Source organism: Giraffa tippelskirchi, chromosome 4 (genome assembly GCF_054371585.1).
Source record: "Giraffa tippelskirchi isolate mGirTip1 chromosome 4, T2T-mGirTip1v1.2.pri, whole genome shotgun sequence".
Taxonomy (NCBI): Eukaryota; Metazoa; Chordata; class Mammalia; order Artiodactyla; family Giraffidae; genus Giraffa; species Giraffa tippelskirchi.
Genome location: NC_137278.1, coordinates 72,528,554 through 72,549,358, shown reverse-complemented (window position 1 = coordinate 72,549,358; position 20,805 = coordinate 72,528,554). Strand labels below are relative to the sequence as shown.

Sequence of the window (20,805 nt, the reverse complement as noted above, 5' to 3'; positions counted from 1 at the left end):
TATGATAATTTCTTAGTTGCATACATGTTGCTGCAAATGGCATTATTTTGTTTTTTTTTATGCCTAAGTAGTAGTCCATTGTGTGTGTGTGTGTGTGTGTACACGTATGTACACACCACATCTTTATCCATTCATCTGTTTGTGGACGTTTAGGTTGCTTCCATGTCCTGGCTATTGTGAATAGTGCTGCTGTGAACATAAGGGTGCATGGGTCTTTTTGAATTATTTAGTTCTGTCTGGGTATATGCCCAGGAATGGGATTGCTGAGTCATGGTAATTCTACTTTTTGTTTTCTGGGGAACCTCCATACTGTTTTCCAAGTGGCTGCACCAACTTGTATCCCCACCAACGGTGTAGAAGGGTTCCCTTTTCTCTCCAGCATTTATTTGTAGACTTTTTAGTGATGGACGTTCTGACCAGTGTGTGAGGTAGTACCTCACTGTAGTTTTGATTTGCATTTCTCTCATAATTAGTGATGTTGAGCATCTTTTCATGTCTCTATTGGCTGGCTGTCTATATGTCTTCTTTGGAGAAATTTCTACTTAGGTCTTCTGCTCATTTTTCGATTGGGTTGTTTGGTTTTTTGTTATTTAGTTGTATGAGGTGTTTGTTAATTTCCAAGCTGTAAATCTTGGAAATTAAGCACTTGTTGGTCACATTGTTTGAAAAGTTTTCACCCAGAGTCTGTGGTTGTCTTTTCATTTTGTTTATGGTTTCCTTTGCCACGCAAAAGTTTGTAAGATTGATTAGGTCCCATTTGTTTATTTTTATTTTTGCTGCCTTGGGAGACTGACCTAAGAAAACATTGGTGGGATTTATGTCAGATAATGTTATTACTTACAGTCTCCTGTAGAAGTTTAATGGTTCATGTCATATATTTGACTCTTTAAGCTATTTTGAGTTTATTTTTGTGTATGGTGCGACAGTGTGTTCTAATTTCATTGATTTACATGCAGCTGTTCAACTTTCCCAGCACCACTTGGTTAGGAGATTTTCTTTTTCCCATTGTATATTCTTGCCTCCTTTGTTGAAGATTTAATTGACCGCAGGTATGTGGGTTTATTTCTAGGCTCTCTATTCTCTGAGGTTTTATGCTCTTGAGCAGTGTTGGTTATTGAAGATTCTGTGATCAGGTTTAGAGGAAACAGTGATATTTCATGGAACAGGAAAGAATCATAGGGAGAGTCTTGATCAGAAATATCTTCTCTATATAGTACTTCCCTGGTTGTTTTGGGGGTTAAAACTCCATGCTTCCACTTCAGGGGGTGCTGACTGGGGATCCCTGGTTGGGGAATTAAGATCCCACAAGTTGTGTGGTGTGGCCAAAAAAATTGAAAAGAAAAAAAAAAAAAGGAAATATCTTCTCCAAGAGTATTCTTATCATTTATGGAGAGTAGCCTAAGGATACGCAAGTTTTAGAAAGAGAAGAGAAAAAGAAACATGAGATAGGTCAGCCAGCCTCAGGTTACTTTCATCCTTTTACTGGTCCCCTTAAACTTCTCTTGCTGTTTTATCAGGAGAACTCAGAAATTTCTTGTGACTTTTGGGACTCACACTTTTTTTTCAAACAGTTCCTGCAGAAGAATCACCTGAGAAACTCATTCATTGCAGTGTCACAGGTGGGCCCCACCTTGGGCCCACCGCCAAGTGATTTTAATGTGTGTGATCTTGGACCAGACTCGGAGAAGCCCGGCTGCTGCTGCTGCTGCGAAGGCGCTTCAGTCGTGTCCGACTCGGTGCGACCCCATAGACGGCAGCCCACCAGGCTCCGCTGTCCCTGGGATTTTCCAGGCAAGAGTACTGGAGTGGGGCGCCATTGCCTTCTCCGGAAGCCCGGCTAGAGCCAGAGAACTAGCTGGGAAGACCTAAGTATGCCTTATTGGACTGTGTGATCCTGTTGCATCCCTTACTCAGTTTTGTTTGTTCTATTTGTTAAAATCTAGAGTACAAACAAGCCAGAGAACTCTTTTCTGGAGCAGTAAGTGCCCGAATTATTCTGTTTGTACATATAGGCTGTGACTGGGTCACAATACAAGTTTGGTAGCAGATCATGTTCCCACTAATTTGGCATTTGCTACAGCGAATATATCTACTACCAATTCCCTCGCCACTGTCTTGACATTCAATCGAGTTTGTTGTTTTTCTCTTTATTTTCATCTTTTAAAAGCTGATTTTTTTTTTTTTTTTTTACCTCAAGATCTTTTAATCCTATGACTCTTAACTGGGGGCTATCCCCCTCCCCCGCCCCGCTGCCTCTGGGACATTTGACAGTGTCTGGAGACTTTTTTGAATTGCTAGTCTGGGAAGAGGGTAGTGGGTAAAATTCAGGGATGCTGTAAAAAAACTGCACAGAATAACAACCCCTCACAACAGAGGGGTTTATCCAGCCTAACTGTCAACATCACCAAGGTTGTGAAGTCTTGCTTTAACATCTGTAGTCATTATATGGCTACTCTAGGAGCAGTGTATTTTTTCCTTTATATGATATGCTAGATGAACATGATGATGATGCGGGAATTGTAAATGTTGATGGAGAGATCAGAAAAAAGAATTAGAAAACTTTTCTTGTTTCTGTGTAATTTGAGGATTAAAGGAAAATGGTTGTTCATCTGATAGTATTCTAAACGTAGGATCATTGGCTGTGCCCATGGCCTACCTTTTGAAGTTTACCTTTCAGCTGTTATTAATACTTCAATACTAGCTACAATATAGTTTTCAAACTGCATATTGTGACCCACTGGTAGGTTGTGAGATTAGTGTAGCAGGTGATAACTAGCATTTTTGAAAAGTTAAATACAAAATAAAAGAGTGCACCACATTTAGTAAGAGTAGGTTTTATCTTGTGACACCTATTTTAATTATATGTTGTCAAGGAGGAAAATTCCTTTTTCCTACTACTCTCCTCTAATTCGTTGGCTGTGACCCCATGAATTAGACTGACAAAAGACAGATTAATAAGAAAACAAACAAGTTTATGCTTACATGTGGGAGCACTCAGGGATGAGTAACTCTAGGGTTAGCTGGAACTTGGGCTTATATAGCATCTTAGCAAAGGAACAATAAATTTTCAAAGAAGTGACAAGACAAAGGAAAAGGACTTTGAGTTTCTAGGGCTACAAACTAGGAAGGTAAATGTATGGGAAGCTAATGGTCAATAAAAGATAGTTGGTAGGGTTACATAGGTTCCTCTGGTGCCATCTCCAGGGTGATAAGGGTCTAAATTTGAGTTTAATTGTTGTCCTTCCTGGTAAAGAAGTGTGGGGGAGGGGCACCTTTGTAAATTCATGTCCTGCTTTTGAGCATATAGGACAGGCAAAGAACTTTCTTTTTGCTTCTTCTCAGTTGTTCTTAACTTAAAATAGTCCTTAAGGACCAAAATAGTCCTTACAGACAGTAGCATGGCATGTTTTGAGGTAGCGTATTTTGCCCACTACAGCATCTGTGCATAGGTGTGCTGGGTCATGATGTAAAAATATATTTCTTGCTGTGGCTTACAGGGAAAAAAATGGAAAGCCACTAACTCCAATAAATTATAAAAGCAATATTAGCTGCATGTTTTATAGTTCTGGAAACTAAGATTTAATTTATTGACTTTGGGAAGCAGTAAACTTAGTTCAGTTTTTAATTAGAAAATTTTGGCTTTGTACTATCATATGGTAATTTTAGAGTGCATTTTGAATTTATAAGACTTTCTGATAAAATATTGGGTTTGGCAGCATTCTTGAATTGTAATTTTGTTTCATTAAAGATCATTGTTTACATGTGCAGTAATGTGTCAATATCAATGGAGTCCCAATAATGAGATTTGGATATTAACTGATTAGAAAGTGCTTATATCAGAGTGTTATGGAACTTTCCATCATCTACAAAAAGCTAACATTTCAGAATAAATTCAGACTTCTTACATAGAGTTTTTGTGTTGAGACACACATCTAGTTGACAAATTTTAATTTCATATTAAAGATTAATTCTGAAGATTAAAATATTAAAGATTAATTCTAATGTAATTTATTAGAATTAAAGAAAATATTAGAGATTAAGTAATATAAAATGAAACCAAAATATTAAAAGATTAATTCTAATATTTATTTTAGGTTAAATTTAGTAGAAGCTTTTGTAGAAGATGCAGAATTGAGACAGAGTTTACAAGAAGATTTACTTCGTCGATTTCCAGATCTTAACCGACTTGCCAAGAAATTTCAAAGACAAGCAGCAAATTTACAAGATTGTTACCGACTCTATCAGGGTATAAATCAACTCCCTAATGTTATTCAGGCTTTGGAAAAATATGAAGGTAAAAAATTATTTTGTTTTTGTTTTCCTTCACTCCAGATATACTTAGCAAATGTGCTGTCCTTTTTAAAGTTGGTTCTGGTAACTCATCTTTAAGTTTTTCTAATGACAGGTTTGTATTGCCCTCTGGCTACATCGCAGAAGCCAGAAGTTGTGAGACAGTTTAGAATTTTTGTTGTTTAGAACTGAATATTAGGATTATGAGGTTTATTAATAGGTCTCTTGCACTAACAGGGGTGGCTAAACAGGATTTGATTGATGAAGAAGATTAACAAGACCCAAAATGACAGTGCTTATGAATGTTTGGTTTGTTACAGGGAAGGGATGCAGTCTGGCAGCCACACTAGAGTAAGGATAATGTGTCAGAGCCAAAAGCTGTCAGAGCAATGGGGCCAGGGAGCTTAGGTTCTGGTACCTATGGAAAGGTCCTTAATGAGGTGCACCTTCTCAGATCAGGGACCACTAATGTAAGGAGAACACCCTGGAACCAGGGAGCTTGAAACAGTTTTGTTGGACTTTTTAATATTTTGCTGGTCTTGTGGATAGTTCCTGTTCTGTAACTAACTTCTACAGCAGAGCCCTCTTGGGGCTTCACTGAGACCAGGTACAAATCATCAATCACAGTGCCACTAAGCTGAATGAACCACCTTGAATCTCCTTGGACTGGTGATTACAAAACAACACAATTAGTATGTTTCATGCCTTGACCAGGGGGCTGCCATGTAGGAACTTTAAGAAAACACCACAGGCTAATTCTAGGCCTGCTGGAATTAACCTTTCCAGTACACCTATGAAAGAAAGTTAAGACAGAAGGTCTTGGTGGTAGTAGTTGAAGTCAGAGGGAAGTTACTAGAATAAAGTAAGCAGAATTGTATAATACTTAATCAGTATAATATTAGTGGATAAAATCAGATTGCTCTTATGAGCATAGTTTTTAATTTGAAGTGAACATAAGTTTCTTTTTTTTTTTTGAAGTGAACATAAGTTTCTACAATGAATGGTAAGTACAAAGGTATATGTCTAATATATAAAGCATTTTAAGTTTCAGAGTTAAAAATCAATATCTCTTAGAACTATTGAAACTTTCAATATTATGTGAAAACTTGTTGAACTTTTCTGGAGGTAGACTTAGAACAAGATGACTGGTACAAAATAAATATAGATTTAACTTAAATTTTGTGATAACTTTTCCTCTTATTTATCAGAATGTTGAAGAATAGCTAACTGCTTGTCTTTTCAGAGTACCATTGTATATAAAGTAATTCTGTTCTAGTCAGGGCTTCTCCTTAGACCAGTGAGGCTTAAATGCTCTTGTATTTAGTGCCACCAAAGTGAAATTAGAGGAGATGGGTCTTTTTTGTTTCACATTTCTTACTGTGGCTTAGTTTCCCTTCTTTTTTTAAAAATTTTAAATTAGTTTATTTATCTATTTTTTAACTTCACAATATTGTATTTGTTTTGCCATACATTGACATGAATCCACCATGGGTGTACATGTGTTCCCCTTCCAGAACCCCCCTCCCCCTCCCTCCCCATCCCATCCCTCCGGGTCATCCTGGTGCACTAGCCCTGTATCATGCATGAACCTGGACAGATACATATGGTATTTAGTTAATCGGTAAAGATAGAGACACAGATAAATAGAACAGTATTAATTTCCCTTCTTGTGCCTCTATTTCCTCACCCTACAAATGAATATCTTCTACTGTTTTGATTTCCTGATTGCGTCCTCTCTGGCTTCATTTCTGCAGGATCAGCTGGAAGTGCCAGGGGATTGACCAGTGTTAGGGGTGTAATCAGGGTGTGATCATGGAGATAGGCTGTCTAAACAATTCACTCTTACCACTTAATATCAGCTGTTTTAAACATTCCTCTCATCTCTTCCTTCATAAGGTAAAAAAGGCGTCCTTGTCCCTGAGTCCTCTTCTTATGCCTGTACTCAGTGAAGTTTCTGAAAGCCTACATTTTCTTCTTCCATTGACTTCACTGGCTTCAGCCCTCCACATAGTACTGAAATGGCATTTGCTGAAACTTCTTGTTGCTCTCGGAGAAGGCAATGGCACCCCACTCCAGTACTCTTGCCTGGAAAATCCCATGGACGGAGGAGCCTGGTAGGGTGCAGTCCATGGGGTTGCTAAGAGTCGGACACGACGGAGCGACTTCACTTTCACTTTTCCCTTTCATGCACTGGAGAAGGAAATGGCAACCCACTCCAATATTCTTGCCTGGAGAATCCCAGGGACGGCGGAACCTGGTGGGCTGCCGTCTGTGGGGTCGCGTAGAATTGGACATGACTGAAGCGACTTAGCAGCAGCAGCAGCAGCTTGTTGCTAAATTCAGTGAACATGGTCTAGTCTTACCTAACCAGGTTTCACTGGTGTGTGTGGTGGTCTTTTTTTCCTCCCAGTTTTATTTAGATATAATTGACACATACCATTGTATAAGTTTAGATCTATAACACAATGATTTGATATGTATATATACTGTGTAAATCACCATAGTAAGTTTAGTTAACATATCACCTCACCTCACATAGTTATTTTTTTTCTTGTGATGAGAACTTTTAAGATGTAATCTCTTAGCAACTTTCATAAATACAATACAGTTTTGCTTTGTTTTTTTAACTCCAGTCACCATGCTGTACATTACATTGCCAGGACTTTTAAATCTTACAACTTGAAATTTGTACCTTTTGACTACCTTCACCCATTTCCTCCCCCAGCTTGTTGGGAGCTGCGTTAGGCATTACTGACAAAATGGAGGCACAGCCCCAACCCCCTCTTCTCTTCATCCCGCAGGCATGGTCCTTGTGATTCTGACTTGTCCTTTCCTTCCTTCGGTTGAGTTGGCTGGAAAGTATGTTAAGGTGCTTATTCTTGCATGAGAAAGCACAAGTGAGTGAAGTCACTCAGTCGCTCAGTCGTGTCCGACTCTTGACCCTATGGACTGTAGCCTACCAGGCTTCTCCATCCATGGGATTTTCCATGCCAGAGTACTGGAGTGGGTTGCCATTTCCTTCTCCAGGGGATCTTCCTGACCCAGGGATCGAACCCAGGTCTCCCACATTGCAAGCAGATGCTTTACCCTCTGAGCCACCAGGGAAGCTCCAGAAAGCACAAAGCCTTCTGCAGTTGCCCAGGAAATAATCCATAAAGTTACATTTGTTCAAGGACCTTTACAAAGAATGTTCCTCCATGAGCACTTAGGCCGCAGCTTGAGGCCATGGGAAACATTGTTATCTGAAACCTGCTTGTAAAGAAAATGTTTATGGCAAAAGTAGTTTGCTGAGTTTAGGATTTAGGAATAATTAAGAATAGTTAGAAGCTAAAAGTTTAAGGAATGTTGTAGTGTTGGCATATTTTACTATAGCTTATAGAAACTAGGAATTTTAGAGTACTAATAGCTAAAAGCCTTTTTAGGAGATAATGAGCTTAAGTTACTAGGGGATAGCAAGATTTAGAAAGATAAGAAATAAACTGAGGAATGTGGTATGCAGCCCAGAGACAAACTTGAGTTACAATGTAATCACAAAGACACTTAAGAGGGAACTCTGAAGGACAACAATGATTTATGGAGACAGTAAATCTGGGTGAGGGGAAACTGAAGATGTCATACCTCTGACCTAATGCTTTTGTAAAAGTATAAAGGAAAACCTGATGCTTAAAATAAACATGCAGCCCAGTGCTTTGAGTGAGAGGCTGCATCCTTCATTCGCCCCTTCATCCCTTCAAGGCGTTTCCCTGGCTGCCGTAGTCCACCAGCTGCCTCTGGCAACCATGAAGTCTGTTCTGTTTTTATGAGTTTGGTCTTATTAGATTTCACATATAAGTGAGATCATACAGCATTTAACTTTCCTGTTTTTTTTTACTTGACATATGCTCTCAAGTTCCATCCATATTGTTGCAGATGACAGGGTATCTTTCTTTACGGTTGAATGATACTCCATTGTATGTATGTATCACATTTTCTTTATCCATTCCTTCGTTGGTAGACACTTAGGTTGTTTCCATGTCTTTGCTATTGTAAATAATGATGCAGTGAATGCGGGAGTGCAGATATTTCTTAAAGATAATGATTTTGTTTTCTTTAAATATATACCTGGAACTGGAATTGCTGAATCCTTCTTTTTTTTTTTGCCTTCCCCTTAAGTGTAGCCACCCCCCAACCCAGTTCTATTTTTGACCCTCTTTTCACTCAGTACCTGAAACTTTAAAGCTGGGATTCTTGAATGCATTCTTGAAAGTATCTTGATATTTCATGCAAAATTTTGTTTTTTTGTTTTTTTAATTAATTTATTTATCTATTTTGTAACTTTACAATATTGTATTGGTTTTGCCCAAAATTTTGTGTATATGTATTTTGAGGGGGAGGGAGGATCTGTAATTTTCATCAGATATTCAAAAGCACATGTAACACCCCCCCCTAGAAAAATGTAAGAAATACTGATTTGCACATTATTTGGGGACTCATGACTCATTCCTTGGCATATGCACAGAAGTTAGAAATTGGACTTGAAAGTGGCTCTCTTTATCAACCTTCCTGCATATGTGTGGCTTAATGTCATTGAGCGACTGAACAACAACAATAAAATGTACTTGAGGGATTTCAACAAGTCAGTTATGAGATCATAACATTATGAAAATTTAATGCTTCATATTGTCAGTTTGTTAACTGATGTCCAGTTAAAATATTTGAAATCACCCAGCATAGAAAGTATTAGAGGAGGAAGATGGTTTCAAGTTTTGTGATGCTAAGAGCTATGCTTTTCTCTTTCTATAATATGGAATGTTGGAGAATTGAGGCATATCCTAGTCACTGAGAGACTAACTGACCTGTCTAGAGTTTATTTTAATTGAAGTATAGTTGATTTACAATATTGTGTTAGTTTCAGATGTACAACATAGTGATTCAATATTTTTATAGATTATACTCCATTTAAATTTATTATGAAATATTGGCTATATTCCTATGCTGTATAAATTATCCTTACAGCTTACTTATTTTACCCATTGTAGTTTGTGCCTCTTAATTTCCTATCCTTCAATTGCCTCTCCCCCTTCTTTCTCCCTGCTGGTTGAGCGGCTGAACAACAGCATATAGAGAACAATGTTCTCTGTATCTGTGAGTCTGTTTCTGTTTTGTTATATTCGTTCTATTTTTTAGATTCTTCCTGTGAGTAATAACGTACAGTAGTTGGCTTTCTCTAACTTCTTTCTTTTTTTGTTGTTAAATATTTGTTTATTTGGCTGCATCAGGTCTTGGTTGCAGTGTACGGGATCTTCGCTGTGTCGAGAGGGCTCTTTTGATGCGGTGCATGGACTCTAGTTGTGGCATGGGGGCTCCAAAGTGCATGGGCTCAGTAGTTGCATCACACGGGCTAGGTTGCTCTGTGGCATGTGGGTTCTTAGTTCTCTGATCATGCTATTTGTCACAGTGGCTACACCAGCTTACATTCCCACAAAACACGTGTTCCCTTTACAGCCTCGCCAACAATTTCTTATTTGTGGTCTTTTTGATGATAGCCATTCTGACAGGTGTGAGGTGATGTCTCATTGTGGTTTTGATTTGCATTTTTCTGGTGATTAGCAGTGTTGAGCATCTTTTCATGTGCCTCTCTTGAGTTTTTTAAAAAACACAGTAGAATGGCATTTTGCAGAGTTCAGTATAGCTTGTTAGCCTTCTGATTTCATGGAGAAAGCCAAAACAGGCTAATTTATGAAGAAAAATCAAATGCGCTGTCTTTAAAAGTAAAATCATTAAAAGTTTTAAAAAGATATATTTGTATATTACTAGAAATTGAGTATGTTCTGCCATCGTGTGATGTTTTAGTTTTGACTAACTCTAGGTTTAATGTTATTTTAATGTTATTCCTGGAAAAAATGAAAATAAACTCAGAGACAGCAGAGGGCAGCAACAGTTTAGAAAGTAGATTTGCACTGAGTGATGAAAGCTCTACTCTAAATTATCTTTCTCCTCTTTAAAAAAGAAAAGGCTATTTTGAAAGTATACTGGGCCTCCGTTATTCCTCGTATCTTTTAAAATTAAAAAGTTGAGGCACACATTTACAACATGGGTGGATCCAGAGATCATCATACTAAATAAAGTCAGAAGAGAAAGTCAAATGCCTTATAATATGATTTATATATGGAATGTGAAGTACGACACAAATGATCGTAGCTATGAAACAGAAACAGACTCATAGACAACAGACTTGTGGTTGCCAGGAGGGAATAGAGGGAGCAAGGGTGAGGGAAAGATCTGGCGTTTGGCGTTAGCAGATGCAAAGTATTATATATTGAATAGATAAAAAACAAGATCCTACTGTACAGTACAGGGAAGTATATTCAGTATCTGTGGTAAACCATAATTCACAGGAATGTGAATAAATATGTGTAACTGAGTCATTTTGTTGTACAACAGAAATTAGCACAACACTGTAAATCAACAATACTTGAATAAAGTTTTTTTTAAAAAGCTGAGGCACAACCTAAAACAGTGGTTTTCTGCATTTGGAGCAAATGTCTGACAGTGCTTAAAACAACTGTAAGTATCAGGATTACTTTGCTGAAGAATTTTATTGTAACAGCTGTCATACTGAGGTATGTAACCCTTCCCCCTGTCCACGTCCAAATTGAAAACCTTACATGTGCTATTTTCCTTCCCCTGGTCTGTACATCCTCCTCAGTGAACCCATAGTAATCTTTTTTTTAGCATGTCTAATCGTGTCATTTCTTTCCTCTTGGTCCTGAACACAGTAATTTGCTTCCTGTAGCCTTCCAGAAGCAGCCCCTATTTCTATGTCTCGCCTGGCTGCTATTGCTCAGTCAGGCTCCCTCATGCTCCCTTACCTCACCACTCTGCTCACCAAATGGTTTCTCCAGGCTCCTCTGCTTACATATTCTTTTCTGCACGTTTTTACTTTGTCTTTTTTGCACTTTACTACCTTGTCTATGTGATGGACCCCACTAATATTAACATTGAGCTCAAACCTCACTCTTTCTATGAAGCCTCCTCTGCCCTCCTCATTTTTCTGGTTTCCATAGCACCTTCTGCTTATCTCCATTGCTTTTTAACCCTAAATGTCATAGTCAGTTCAGTTCAGTTGCTCACTCGTGGTCTGACTCTTGGCGACCCCATGACTGCAATATGCCAGGCCTCCCTGTCCATCACCAACTCCCAGAGTTTACTCGAACTCGTGTCCATTGAGTCAGTGATGCCACCCAACCATCTCATCCTCTGTCATCCCCTTCTCCCACCTTCAATCTTTCCCAGCATCAGGGTCTTTTGCAATGAGTCAGTTCTTCACATCAAGTGGCCAAAGTATTAGAGTTTCAGCTTCAGCATGAGTCCTTCCAATGAATATTCAGGACTGATCTCTTTGCTGTCCACGGGACTCTCAAGAATCTTCTCCAGCTCCACAGTTCAAAAGCAACAATTCTTCAGTGCTCAGCTTTCTTTATAGTCCAACTCTCATATCCATACATGACTACTGGACAAACCATAGCTTTGACTAGATGGACCTTTGTTGGCAAAGTAACATCTCTGTTTTTTAATATGCTCTCTAGGTTGGTCATAGCTTTTCTTCCAAGGAGCAAGCATCTTTAATTTCATGGCTGTAGTCACCATCTGCAGTGATTTTGGAGCCCAAGAAAAATCTCACTGTTTCCATTTTTTCCCCGTCTATTTGCAATGAACTGATGGGACCAGATTCCATGATCTTAGTTTTCTGAATGTTGAGTTTTAAGCCAACTTTTTCACTCCTCTTTCACCTTCATCAAGAGGCTCTTTAGTTCCTCTTCACTTTCTGGCACAAGGGTGGTGTCATCTGTGTATCTGAGGTTATTGATATTTCTCCCGGCAATCTTGATTCCAGCTGGTGCTTCATCCAGCCCAGCATTCCTCATGATGTACTCTACATATAAGTTAAATAAGCAGGGTGACGATACACAGCCTTGACATAATCCTTTCCCAATTTGGAACCAGTCTGTTGTTCCATGTCCAGTTCTAACTGTTGTTTCTTGACCTGCATACAAATTTCTCAGGAGGCATAGTAAGTTAGTTTAATAATAATCCCTCCTTTTAACCTGATTGCTTAGCTTCCTTCTAAATGGGAGATAAGAATATGAAAGTAATTTATTTGGCATTTCTGAAAAGGAATCTGGTTTACTAATGTAGCATTTTTTAAACCTTAGCTTTATATAAAACTATAGTATTAAGATCTGGTTGGTTTTTGTGTTTTGGAGATATTTTCTTTAAATTTGATTTTTATCAATTTTTAAAAGCAAGGTAAACTCTTTGTAGTAATCATTCTACCATCCAGAGGTAATCATTATTAATATTTTGGTAGATGTTGTTTCGTTCTTTAAACAAAATTATAGAAGGTTAGTTCTGTTTAACACTTGCTTTGACAGTGAAGACCTGTTCTAATGTAATTCATGTATTAGGAAATAATTGAGCATAATGTGAATTTTATGTTGCTTATATACATTTTTGTCAATGGGAAACACTGCTACTGCTGCTGCTGCTGAGTCACTTCAGTCGTGTCCGACTTTGTGCGACCCCACAGACGGCAGCCCACCAGGCTCCCCCATCCCTGGGATTCTCCAGGCAAGAACACTGGAGTGGGTTGCCATTTCCTTCTCCAATGCATGAAAGTGAAAAGTGAAAGTGAAGTCGCTCAGTCGTGTCCGACCCTTCGCGAACCCATCGACTGCAGCCTACCAGGCTCCTCTGTCCATAGGATTTTCCAGGCAAGAGTACTGGAGTGGGTTGCCATTTCCTTCTCCACTAGGTGAATGCAAAAAATTGCACCCAGCTGAACTGAGCAGTGTAGGAATACACAAAACGTACACTCATACACACTCCCACCCCTCAGACATCTGTGATCTCATTTATTCGTGTCTGGTGCAGCCTTTTGGAAGTCCATCTCAACAAGCAAACTTTGTCTTTTGTGAGGTAAAATGCATTATTTATTGTAGTATTTATATGGTTCCTATCCATTTAATTTAACATTGTGTAAAACTGTATGATTGTTCCTACCATTAAGAAAAAAATTTTTTAATGAATTTTTTGTTTATTTCTTTAGGAAGTATAGTTGACTTACCCAGTTAGTGTCACAGAAAATCACTTGGTGTGGGGGGAACCTCCACACAGTTGGTGACCAGAAATGAACCAGTGTGTGCAAAGGAGAGGAGGAAGACTCACAGATGGGAAGGAAAACAGGGGGAAAACTGAGTTTTCCTTTACAGTGTAACCTCTTAAAGATTATTTTTTCCTTCCTCTCACACATCAATTCCTATAGCAATTTTCTCATCTTATCTTTTATTAGAGTATAATTTAAATGTCTTCTTTCTTGTCTTCCCATTGCTACTTAGATCACTACCTTGACTATCTTCAGTCTTATCTTCAATGATAAAAGCTTTCACATTCCTGAGTCAATATTCATATTATCTCTGCATTTCTATTCTTTCAATCACCAAAATACACTAACTGATTACCATAATAAAAAGCAAACAATGTTGGTGAGGATGCAGAGAAATTTTCTTGTAGACCTTGTGACTGAAACTATAAATCAGTAAAGCCTTCCTGGAAAAATAACTTACCAATGTATAATATTTGCCATTCAAATGCAGACAAGAAGGCAAAAGTCTAGAGGAATAAAAAAAATTAGCAGAGGTTTTTCTTCTAGATTGGAAGTTGACGTTTTTACATTATTACTTTTATTATTAAAAGAAAAAAAATGCAGAGCCTAGTGCAGAAGTAGTTTCAGGAATTTACTAATAGAAAAACAAAATACCAGAGGTGGGGTGGGGGGAATACCAGAGAGGTACTCAAACCTTTAAGTTTATGCATAATAATTTCCTAGAACTTTAAAATAATAATAGAGGTTAGCTAAATATAATTTATACATTATATAGATTTTAAAATAATAAAAATTAACTTTTAATATTTAAAATATAATATCAAACAGTAGAGGTTAACTTATAGCAACTGACAATTGGTACTATTTTTACTATTGTAAAATTGGTACTATTTTTTTAATTAAGTGTACAATTAGTACATTTTTATCCCACTAATATATTGTTTTGTTTTGTTTTTTTTTATAAATTTATTTATTTTAGTTGGGGGCTAATTACTTTACAATATTGTAATAGTTTTTGCCATACATTGACATGAATCAGCCATGGGTTTACATGTGTTCCCCTTCCTGGACCCCCCACCACCTCCCTCCCCATTAATATATTGTTACACTTTTTCATACAGCCAGTTTTGTTATAATGTGACATATGCATCCCTATGCAAAACTTTAATAAAAACCAGTTTACAGGATAAAAGAGGTCAAGATGCAACACTCAGAAACTTCATCAGTGACACTGTGGTCACCAAATGTGTGGAGGTCCCCCACACACACACTAAGCGACTTCTGTGATACTAACTACAATTAATTACAGTTTAACTCAATCCTGACACTATCCCCTAAAGATAGCATCAGAGCCCACAGGTTAAGGGCTCAATCCCACAAGACGAGTGCCTCCAACCTCTCCATTCAGTCTAAAACCCAGGTATCACATGTGCTTCTGACCAACTGGTCCCAATGACCACCCTTCCCTTGGGGGTTAATTTGCTTGAGCAGCTCACAGAACTCAGGGAAACACTTGGTTATACTTACTGATAAAGGATGGAGATGAACAGCCAAATGAAGAGATATGACAAGTCTGGGAGGGTCCTAAACATAGGCGCTTGTCCTTTGAGGTGGGAGCATGTCATTCTGGTAAAGATATGTTTGCCCACCTGAAAGCCCTTCCCCCCACTTTTGGGATTTGGGAGGTCTCCTCATGTAGCCATGATCAATTATTAACTCCATTTCCAGCAGCTTTCCCCTCCTTGGATGACAGGAGTGGGGGTAGAGCTAAACTTTGCAAACTTCTAATCATAGCTTGGTCTTTCTGGTGAGCAGCCCACCTCAGGTCACCTTATTAGAGTATGAGATGCTCCTATTGTTCTTCTCACTAGGAAATTACAAGGGTTTTAGGAACTCTACCAGGAACCAGGGGCAGAGACCAACATACATTTTCTGTTATCTCACAGAGACTAGCACAATGTAAAGTGATACTCATAACTAATCAGTGAAATCAAAAGAGAAAGTCGGCTTAGGAAAGAAAATGACTGTTTTGTCAAAATGACAGTAGTAATAAAGGGAAACAAGGTATGTTGTCAGAGAAAGTATTACTTGCAAATAAAGGAATGGGGACAGGTAGCTGTGATAGCAAAGGGGATAACATGACCAGAGAATCTGAAAAGTAAGAGAGGGCAAGGGTGATGAGGGAGGGTAAGAGGTCAAAAATGTCTTGTGATAAACCATAATGGAAAAGAATGTGAAAAAAAAGTATATATATGTATAACTGAATCACTTTGCTGTTCAGCAGAAATTAACACAGCATTGTAAATCAATTATACTTCATAAAATAAATTTTAAAAAAACTAATAGAGTGACTGTTGGCAGTGAAGGAATAACAGAGATGCCCTTGTGTTGAAGGCTGTTACTCAGAGTGATTGAATTATTTTGTTTACTATGATTCACTGTGCTTCAATTCTTGGTTTCTTTACTAATTTGGTAATATTTTGACTCCAACCTCATATTTGTGTGAATACTGTAAACTTTAATTAGCAGCATCTTGCCAACCTTTTTTCCACTTACATGAATTTTTAAATCCATTTCATAAATATATTTAAAGGGTGAGATAAAGTAATTGTACTTAATAAAACTTCTAGACTGGAATTAAAAACACAAGAAAATTATGTTAAGTTAGTCATGGGAAGGTGGGCATAGAATAAATTTTTAAATCTTTGTTAGTTGAAACTCATGTCTTTTTATTACCATATACCAAAATATTTACTGGAACAAGAATGCTAATACTAACTTTATTATTATTTTTCTTAATTTATTTAATTTTGGTTTTTTGGCTAATCTTTGTTTCTGTTACACAGGCTTTCTCTAGTTGCTGCGAGTAGGGGCTACTCTTCATTGCCGTGCAATGGGCTTCTCATGCAGTGGCTTCTCTTGTTGCTGAGCACAGGCTCTAGGTATGGAGGCTTCAGTAGTTGTAGCACGTGGGCTCAGTAGTTATGGCACACGGACCTAGTTGCTCCACAGCATGTGGGATCTTCCAGGAACAGAGATTGAACCCATACTCCCTGTGTTGGCAGGTAGGTTCGTATCCACTGGACCACCAGGGAAATCCCTAATACTAACTTTATAATTAATTTAGACTTTAGGTTGGTTTTTCTGGTCTTAAACTATTTTGGAAAGGCTGACTGAGCAGATAACTAACTTAGACCTGAGTTAGTGTCAGGAGGACACGTGTAAAGAAGCACCTCATATGTTATCCAGAACTTCCCTATAGTTCATTTTGATTTTAATGTTACTTACTCATTTAACTTGATTAGAACATCTTAGTGTCTTTTTCTTAATCATTTTGCCAGCCATTTCCAGTTATTTCTTAGTTACATAAAATAAGATGTAAATGATTTGAGAAAGATGTTTACCAGTAATTTTGGTGCAGTTGCAGCCAATTTACCTAGCAGCCTCAACTTCTTGTGGTGGGAAGTTGGGGGCCTGTGGTGTGGTTGGCATCTGCCAGTGGTGGATAAGCCCAGGCAATGCAAGCATAGGTGCTTAAAGGGGCCTGGCAGGTTACAGATAAATGGTGCAGAATGGTGGGCTGATCAGCTGATGAGCTGGGGGAGTCATGGTCTGACTAGAGTGGACCACTGCTAGTCAGACCACTGATTATCACTGAATGGAAATTCTGACTGAGGATTTCCCATAAGGGCCCGTGATTCAGTGTCCACTGTGAATTCTTCTCTCTAAACTCTTCTTTGGTGTTCTCTCTGTAAAATGGCCCCAATCATCTGCCCAGAAGCCTAAGCCTTGGGAATCAGCCTTGACTCCTGGCCCTCTCTCGTAGGCATTCACTCAGTTACCAAGTCCTGTTGGTATCGCATCGTATGTATTCTTCACCTCAGACACCTTTCCATCCCACTGCCAGCTCCCTAGTCCAGGCTATAATCCTTTCTTACCTGAACCACTGTCAGCCTCCTAATGCTTTTGCTGTCTTTTGTCTTAGCGCTCTCTAATCCATTATCTGCTTCAGCCAGCTGTCTTTCTTGATATGTAAATATATTTATATGTAAAAATATAAATGTCGTTAGCCCTTCAGGGGTTTTTCACTGCCTTTAGGATTAGAGTATGAGCTGATTTGAAAGGCCCCTCATAGTTTGTTGCCTCTGCCTATCTCTGTCTTTCCTTTCTCTGCTAGTACTCATTGCCAACGCTTCTTACACTTTTTGACTATGATTCAAAGTAAGATTGGAGAAAAAAATGGCAGCCCACTCCAGTATTCTTGCTTGGGAAATCCCATGGACAGAGGAGCCTGGTGGGCTACAGTCCATGGGGTTGCAAAGAGTTGGACACGACTGAGCAACTAACACTTGCACTTTTCACAGTAAGATATACATTTTAATTTGACTCAACGCACTCCTGTGGGTGTGTCTGTGCACTGTTAAGAAACAAAATTCAACTGAGTAAATTTTAAAGATCTTACTGACTTGACTCAACAATTCAGAAACTGGGCAGGAGATAGAAAAGACCTCTATCTGTGCAAAATGAGAGACTTTCATAGGCAGAAGGGAGCAGAAACAAGAAAGTTAATCTTGGCAAAACAGCTAGCTGGTTATGGTAAGGTTTCTTTCCTTTAGGGGGTTTGTAGGGGCCTATCAAGCACATTATCTAACAGGTGCTGATCAGGTGATTCCCGATTGACTGGCTTAAGATTCCATTTCTGGGAGAGATGAAACTATAATTAAGGTAAGCCTTGATTTGATGATCTGGCACTTAGTATAAGCAACTCCATTTGGGGCTGTTGTCTTGTTTTTAACAACACATAGACACTGTATGCAGTGTCTATAAAAACTGAAATTATTATGTAATAAATAGTATTAACTGAAATAATATGTAAAACTTGAAACAAATACAATGTACTTTGACTTTTTTTTCCTTCGAAAAATACTAAGATTTTTAAATTTTATCTTGGAGAAAGGTCTGCAGTTTGAAAACACAAATTACATTTGTTTTTTGTCTATTCATGTGAACTTGAACATCCTCTGGACCTCACATATATACTGCACAATCATCAGCCTTTTTATGTGCTATTCCTTTAGATTCAGACATTTTCCCCTTCCTGTCTCACTTGGCTTTGTTCTCTTCATCTTTTTGTTTTAATGTACTTTAAACCTTTTTTTAAAAAATAATTTTTTTGCTTTTGGCTGTGCTATGTCTTCGTTGCTGTGGTGGCTTCTTTTCTCTAGTTGTGGCCATGGGGGCTACTCTTCGTTTTGGTGCATGGCTTCTCGACGTGGAGAACGGACTCTAGAATGAGAGGGCTTCAGTAGTGTCGGCTCCCTGGCCTCTAGAGCACAGGCTTGGTAGTTGTGGCACACAGGCTTAGCTGCTCCCTGTCATGTGGGATCCTCCCAGATCAGGGATCAAACCCGTGTATCTCCTGCATTGGCAGGTGGATTCTTGTATCATGAACTGCCAGGGAAGCCCTGTTCTCTTCATCTTAGATTTTCACCTTCACAGTCATTTCTTTGGGTAAGCCGACCTTGTTCCTACCTTTGGATACATGCCTGTCCTGGTTTTGTTTCCAAAACCTTCCTGTATTTCCCTGTTTGTTGTTATGCTTGTCATCCTTTGTAATGAGTTTATCAGGAAAGCACCAACATTTTATTTTGGGGCAATGCGCATGTCAAAGTAGTTTTCATTAGTGTTTTTGCCAATAGAAAATTAACTTTTATCCCACTCACTGGCCATGCCATCTGACTTATGAGATCCTTGTTCCTGGACCAGGGATTGACCCAGGCCCTGGATTCAGTGAAAGCCCTGAGTCCTAACCACTGAAGCACCAGGGAAGTCCCCTGATAATTAACTTCTCTAAATTCACTAAGGATTGTCTCCTTAGTATTTCTCTCAATTAGTGGCGTGAACATAGGCGAGATGGAGAAAAGTCCCAGAACTGGTGTTAATACACCAGTTAAGGTTGATTTAGAAGCTGGCTTGGGTATGATTCCCGAGTACATCTTAACCACTTTCTCTTGATAGAGTCGGAGAAGGCAACGGCACTCCACTCCAGTACTCTTGCCTGGAAAATCCCATGGACAAAGGAGCCTGGTAGGCTACAGTCCATGGGGTCGCTAAGAGTCGGACACGACTGAGCAACTTCACTTTCACTTTTCCCTTTCATGCACTGGAGAAGGAAATGGCAACCTATTCTAGTATTCCTGCCTGGAGAATCCCAGGGATGGCGGAGCCTGGGGAACTGCCATCTATGGGGTCGCACAGAGTCGGACACGACTGAGGCGACTTAGCAGCAGCAGCAGCAGCAGCTTGATAGAGTTAGGAGCTTTCAGTCTGTCCTGAAATTTGTTGTAATTTTTATCATAGTAAATGGTGATGAAATGTTTGATAGAGATTAAATTATGCTTTGTTTGAGTTGTTACAGAAATTGTAAGTACTTAGGCTTATTGACCTAAACATTGCAGCAGTTTCTAAGGCATACAACCACACTCTTCTAAAATTTTTCCTTGTGATGAGAACTCTTAGGATTTACCTACTCCTTAACAGTTTTCATATACATCATATAGCAGTGTTAACTGTAGTCATCAAGCTATACATTATATCCATGCTGTTTAATTATCTTATAACTAGAAGTTTGTGCCTTTGGACCTCCTTCCTCCAGTCCTCCTCTCCTCCCAGCCACAAATCTGATCCCTTTATCTATGCATTATTTTTGTTGTTGTTCTTGTTGTTTTAAGATTTCACAGATAAGTGAGATCATAGAGTATTTGTCTTTTTCTGACTCATTTCACTTAGCATAATGCCCTCAAGGTCCATTCATGTCACAAATGGCAGTATTTCCTTGTTTTGTTTTGTTTTTTTAATGGTAGAATAATAGTTCTATGTGTGTATCTGTATGTGTGTGTATGTATAATCACATTTTCTTTAACCCTTTATCCATTGGCTGATACTTAGGTTGTTTCTATATTTTGGCTATTGTGAATAATGCTGCTACAAACATGGAGGTGCACATATCTTTTCGAATCAGTGTTTTTGTTTTCTTTGGTTATATTCCCAGGAGTGAAATTGCTAGATCATATGGTAGTTCTATTTTTTTTTTATTTTATTTGGCTGCACTGTGTCTTATTTGAGACATGCGGGATCTCATTCCCTGACCAAGGATCGAACCCGGGCCCCACTGCATTAGGAGCTCAGAGTCTTAGCCACTGGACCATGAGGGAAGTCCCATGGTAGTTCTGTTTTTAATTTTTGAGGCTCCTCCATACTGTTTTACATAGTGGCTTCACCAATTTACAATCTCACCAAGAGTGCTAAGAGTGTTCCCTTTTCTATCATCCTTACCAGCATTTGTTATCTCTTGTCTTTTTGATGATGGC

At 38.6% G+C, this 20,805-nt stretch overlaps 1 protein-coding gene across 4 annotated transcripts in view; it reads left to right on the top strand.

Annotated features, from left to right (window-relative positions):
- MSH2 (mutS homolog 2) overlaps positions 1 to 20,805 on the top strand; it is a 73,568-nt gene that overhangs the window by 19,963 nt on the left and 32,800 nt on the right. For all 4 annotated transcript variants that reach the window (XM_081591234.1, XM_081591233.1, XM_081591232.1 and 1 more), the window contains one exon: positions 4,095 to 4,294. In XM_081591234.1, the coding sequence (XP_081447360.1) occupies positions 4,095 to 4,294 (200 nt within the window). The remainder of the gene's footprint in view (positions 1 to 4,094; positions 4,295 to 20,805) is intronic.